At 32.9% G+C, this 5,755-nt stretch overlaps 1 protein-coding gene across 4 annotated transcripts; it reads right to left on the bottom strand.

Moving 5' to 3' along the window:
* Window positions 1-278: 278 nt before the first annotated feature.
* LOC111492231 lies at window positions 279-3,593 on the bottom strand. Of its 4 annotated transcripts, XM_023141511.1 has the most exons (4): window positions 3,399-3,583; window positions 3,157-3,305; window positions 1,916-2,489; window positions 279-991 (listed from the first exon to the last, which is right to left on the bottom strand). In XM_023141511.1, the coding sequence occupies exons 3-4, from the start codon at window positions 2,379-2,381 to the stop codon at window positions 939-941; spliced, it is 519 nt and encodes a 172-aa protein (XP_022997279.1). In that variant the 5' UTR covers window positions 2,382-2,489; window positions 3,157-3,305; window positions 3,399-3,583; the 3' UTR covers window positions 279-938. The 4 variants fall into 4 exon arrangements, with proteins under 4 accessions (XP_022997279.1, XP_022997278.1, XP_022997281.1 ...); XM_023141510.1 differs by lacking the exon at window positions 3,157-3,305 and having other exon boundaries at window positions 3,399-3,593; XM_023141513.1 differs by lacking the exon at window positions 3,157-3,305 and having other exon boundaries at window positions 279-988; window positions 3,399-3,592.
* Window positions 3,594-5,755: the final 2,162 nt, after the last annotated feature.

The following is a 5,755-nucleotide window of genomic DNA, read 5'->3' as shown; positions in this document are numbered from 1 at the left end:
AAGTTTTTTTTTTTTTTTTTTTTTTTTTCATGAATTCTCAACTAAACTGTTTAAAAATGAAAAAAAATATATTCTCGACTAAGAGTTTAGAAATGAGAACTAATATATTCTTCAAGTTTGATTGTTATTATCCGGCTAATTAAATCTAGTATAGCCTTTAAACATATGAGTCTAAGTTTTACTATGTTAAATAGATTTAACAGATAAATTATTCACTGAAACTTTGTAGTGTTCAATTATTCACTGAAACTTTGTAGTGTTCATAGGCTTTAATGCTGTAAATATCTAAAGAATATTACATTGAATGGGGAGAGAAATATTTACATGACAGCACAACTGTGTCATTATACAACAAATTTTACAAATGGGTCAACATTTACAGCCATATTTAGATGAACTAAGGCCACTTTTACATGATGCATACATAAATGAGTCACTTTTACAGCAACTTTCAGATGAACTAAACTAAACACCTTCCCACTTTATACATGAACTGAACTGAACTGAACTTCAAAGAATAACAAGACATTTGCACTTGCAACTCCTTAATATTCTTTTTCTTCAAATCCCAGCTGGTTGACTCAGCCTTCGTCTCCCTTCCATATTTATATAGGAGTCTCTAAAAGTATTTACATCCCATTTTAACAGGCTTCAACACAGATGAGGTCATAATTTAGGCCTCTCTCTTCTTAAGAACATGGTCAATTTTTTTTTTGAAAAGATGAGACCTTCACCCACTGGTTGCATCCAATCTGTTCATCCAATTTGCTTCCCAGCAGTAAATCAAACGAAGCCAGAATAGATAGTCCTGTATCATCTTTTTCTTTTTTTCTTTTCTTTTTTTTTTTTAAATTTTTAAATGGCTTAAGATCACAAATTGTTTTCTTCTTGGAAACAAGGCATTAGCGTCCGCGTGCAACCATTATAAATCCTGTGTATCAGCAGTTCTGAAGAGAGGACAGCCACTGTTCCATGTATTTCTTGCTCTCTGCTTCATGGAAAAGTGCAGACATAATCAGCTTACAACGAAACATAAAGCAACCGAAAAGAAATTAACACATATCGCTACTAATTTTAGTATTATTCAATTTGGCCAGAGAACAATCATACCATATGAAGTCAGTACGAAATAAAATAGAACAAGGAAACTGTAAATATTGCTGCAGAGGCCAAAAGCAATTAGAATATAATTCGGTGAAGTCTAGAAGTTGAGTTTGATTCTATCATTCTAAACTCGTCCTTATATCAGCTCTAAGCCTACTTGCTTAATCAGTTTTACAGATAGAGAATAGATTTAACTACTGGATTGGTTTCCAATGATCAAAATCACTTTTAACTAACGGCTCCTCCATGTCTGGAGTTTCTTTACTTGCACCAGAAATCGTAGCAATCATTCAAGAGATCTTTACTCATCACTTTACTACATAAATGTACATAAATTTGTGTTAGCTCTGCTACAAGAAATGCAAACAAGGATCTGGTGACACCCTTTTCTTGGAAACAAAGATAGATCCTTCGGTTGTTCTTCGATTTGCCGATATCTTTCTAATGCATAATTATCCTATTGGGAATGAGTCAAGTAATATTTCTTAGAGATGAAGTCTCAGAATGACTCTCGAGCATGATTCAGAAAAGGAAATAGTATAATCATCCTAAAAATATTAAGGGTCTATGAATATGAGATAACAATTAAATTACATAAAAGTTTTTTCTTGTTTGGAATACGGACCTGATGTACATTATTTACATTATAAGTTCGATCGTGGGCAATGAAATTAAGCTATCATAGGAAATGAACGAAGTTATTGAGTTCACTATTTACGAAAGAGGACTAGAAGATTATTTTGGGAGGCAAAAGCAATTACTAACACGCAACACGAATCGAAAGGCAAGCTTGAGAAGAAACAACTCTTACCAGTAGAAAAGCTATCGCTGATGTTCCCAACAGCACTTAGGACACTGATCTTAGTTTCATCCACAAAATCATTGTAAATGCGTGCATAACATGGAACCAGCACTGCAAAACTGTTATCCGAGTCATCATCGCTCTGGAATCCAGGTCCATGGGGTTCCGACCATCCAATTGACCAATCTGAGTCATCAGACTCAGACCCTGACATGCACCCTCCATCAGATGGAACAAGAACAATGTCATATTCCCTATCAATTTTCCTCTCTTCCCGACTATGCCATTTCCGTTTCACCCTTCTAGACGAGGATGATATGTTGGCCCCATTAACTAAAGAAAATTTTAGAGTATCTGTTTCCCGGTTGGCTGTATCTAGTGAAGCATTTAAAGCAGAACCACCATTAGAGCTTTGAGGTTCTTTATGCTTCCCACTCCGCAACCACCACGAGAGTTGGGGAAATGCCACAGACATGTGAGAGTTTAATTTTCTTTACCAATGAGTACCAAGTTCCTCCAAAGAAATATAAGCTAATTACATGCAGATTCCAAGGTCTCGGACGAGAAATAGAGCAGCTATTCCCTGTTAAGCATAAAATAGTAGGAAGAAATTGATCAAATTTCGAAAGGACAAAAAACAGAATTGCTGCAAGATTGTACATGTTAACAAAAGGAAGAAACAAACAAGCAAATCCCATCGCATCTAATGTAGCATAGACTAAAGGACAAAGTTTTGAATGTATTCAAAGGATTCCGCAAGCTCAGGAAGGAAGAAAAGAAGAGAGATAACACGGCTTTACCTTAATTCAAGCCATGACAATGAGGAAATCATCTCAAGGTTCTTCAAGGAATTTGGCCAATTTTCCAGATTGTTATAATCAAGACAAACAGCCAATGATAAAATTTTCTAAATTCAGTTCACGTGGCGATCTATGTAGAAACTCCCACAGAATTGGAAATAGATAAATCAAAACAATAACCACTACTCAGAAAACTACCTAGACAAAATCGAGCTGTATCCGAGAAGGGAAACACGGTTTTACTAAATCCTCAAAGTTCACGATTAAAGCCAACAACAATCCTTTTTCCCCTCTTTCATTTGAGAGATTGCTTCTACTCAAGAAGTCGGCCAGATTCAGAGAACCTATAATATAATATTGTTCCTACTTTAATAAAAAAAACAAATCACGTTCTCTTAATAGGTTTCAGATTCATTCAAGCACAGAAAATGTAAAGAATCAGACAAATACCTCTAAATCATTCGAGCTCTTAAATCCAAACACAGATAGAAACTTAATTCAATCTCTTCCTGAAGCAACCTCCTCCCACTAGTAATTGACTTTCCGAAAACTTGCTTTTCAAACATTGCAACCGAAAGTAACCAAAAAAAACCAGGAATCTTGCGCAAAAAGGGGCCAAATGCACAAAACAGACGCACAATCAATAATGATAAAGCAAAAACTAAAGCTGAAGCAACACAGAAAAGAGCTACCTCAACGAACAAATCTCGAAGCAAAGGCTCTTCTCCAAACGGACGATTCAAAGGTAGTCGAATCCAAATCAAACACCGAAAATCTCAGTGAATCGATCGCCAAAAATGAGCGCAAAATTGGAGAAGTTTAAGATGAAGCCTTTGAAGCAGTCGATGGGCTCCTCCAGTAATCATTTAACGCCAATCAAATTTCCTAAATTAAATATTAAATTACGTTTACGTGGTGCGAAGGGCTGCAACGAGGACTTTATCCTATGCAAGCAATATCCTCCGAAGTCAATATAAGGGTAACACGTGGACGGTTGCGATTCAAAGAATAAAATGTTTCTGAAGAATCCACGCCATGGAGGAGACTACATTTTGAATACTGTAGGTTTGGGTGTAGAGAAAAATAAATCTAAGAAACTTAATGCCAGGTCGGATTTGTGTGCTGGCTTGCTGGGCCCCGCGGTGGGGTGCCCGCCAGACTCTTTAAATAATGGCTCTGAAAAATATAATAAATAAATAAAATTATTGTTTTAATCGTTTTCATTTTAATGGTCCAAATTTAGTATTTTTAACCAAATTTAAATTTTGTTTTATTGAAATGGGTTAATAAATAAATAATTTTCAAGGAAGAAAATATACTTTTTTATATTTATAAAATCCTTTTTTTTAAACAGACTATTTTAAAATTTTATTTTAACTAAAAAAAATTAAGTTATAATTCTTAAATGCTTAATTTTCTTTTTAATAAACCTCTCAACTTTTAATATTTTTTATTCTAATAGAATATTCAAAATTAACTAATTTATTAAACATAAAATAAAACTAACACAAACTAAAAAACGACACGTAACAATTTGGCTTATAATTCAAGAAATTCGGAATAAATTATATTATTAAATATATATTATCGAAATTAAGCGTTTTTTATCCACTGAATTATAATTAGATTAACTAATCATTAACAATTTATTTTTTTAGATTATATCAATTTGGTCCTTAAACTTTTAATTTTATTAAATTTAACCCTAATTTTAAATAAATGTTACCATTTTTACCCGTACCTATAATTCAAAATACAATTTAATGAAACTTTAGGGACAAAATTGAGAATTACATTGAAATTGAATGTTTTTAAATCTGTTGTCATGGTCCCTTTTGCCTTTGCCTCCAACAATGTTCCAAAGGGCGCGCACTTAATATAATTATATTTGCCATAGTTTAATTTTTTTAATTAAATAATATTCAATTAAAATATTATCAAAAACATTATTCCATAACCCATTAAAAGGTACCTTTATTAGATGCTATACTTATTGTTAAAAGTCATTATATGCTTATTAATTATTACATGTTATATATTGGTTGACTTTACAGTATGCTCCACCTTCTCGAGATAGGTGAGTATTGAAATGAAAAAGGTTATGAAGCTAAACGACACATTCGAAAGCTATAAGGGTATACTCGAAAGTGCTTTGTCAACGTATGCACGGAGCCAAAGCTCACAATGTTCATCCACGGGCCCGAGTCTTTGTCTTTAGATGGAAAAAAAAAGTGGGTCTCCTATTCCTCTTAGTGGGTGAACATATGTACGTGAAGTTGAAGCTAACTGAAGTATCTAGAAATATTTACACGGTGTCATGTCGATACTCAACTCGAGCTCGAGAAACAAGAAAATTGAAGCATAGGCTTATGATGCCACGTAGACATTACTTCCAATTTCCAAACCACATAAAACTGACTCTTTGGTTTTGAATAAATAATTATTATCTGACGTGTCAAATAAATCACAAGAGGCTTATCCCCACTCTCCACTTACAGGGGAGATTTGTACTTAAATTGTAATTGGGCCCATCTGGGCCCATATCCTTCTACTCACAAACTGACAACACATTACTCCCAATAGACTGGGTAAACGAAAACCACCACAAAAATAAATAATAATAAAATAAAAAAGAGAAAAATAATAAAAAATAATTAATAATTATTGAAATACTCATTCGATTTAGCTTTTTGTATGGTGGGCCCACTCTCCATATAATTAGGGTTTCTTCATCAGGACAATCATTTCATGCGGGCCCACATCTCGTATCCATTAACGAATCTGTCATGCCACGTGTAACTCGCTTATGCAAATTCAAACTTATTTTTAATTCAATAATATGATAAAAAGAATTAAAAAGAATATATGTAACAACATAGTTCAACCCTTTAATTTATAAAAAATATCTTATGTTATATAGTTTATAATATCATAAATTGTTGATGTGAAATTTGAACATAAACGTATATTGCCACTAAGAGACAAAAAAAAAAAAAAAAAAAAAAAAAAAAAAAAAAAAAAAAAAAAAAAAAAAAAAAAAAAAAAAAAA

Source organism: Cucurbita maxima, unplaced genomic scaffold, assembly GCF_002738345.1.
Source record: "Cucurbita maxima cultivar Rimu unplaced genomic scaffold, Cmax_1.0 Cma_Scf00017, whole genome shotgun sequence".
Lineage (NCBI taxonomy): Eukaryota > Viridiplantae > Streptophyta > Magnoliopsida > Cucurbitales > Cucurbitaceae > Cucurbita > Cucurbita maxima.
Note: the sequence above shows the minus strand (reverse complement) of the source record. Positions and strands in the feature narration are given on the sequence as shown.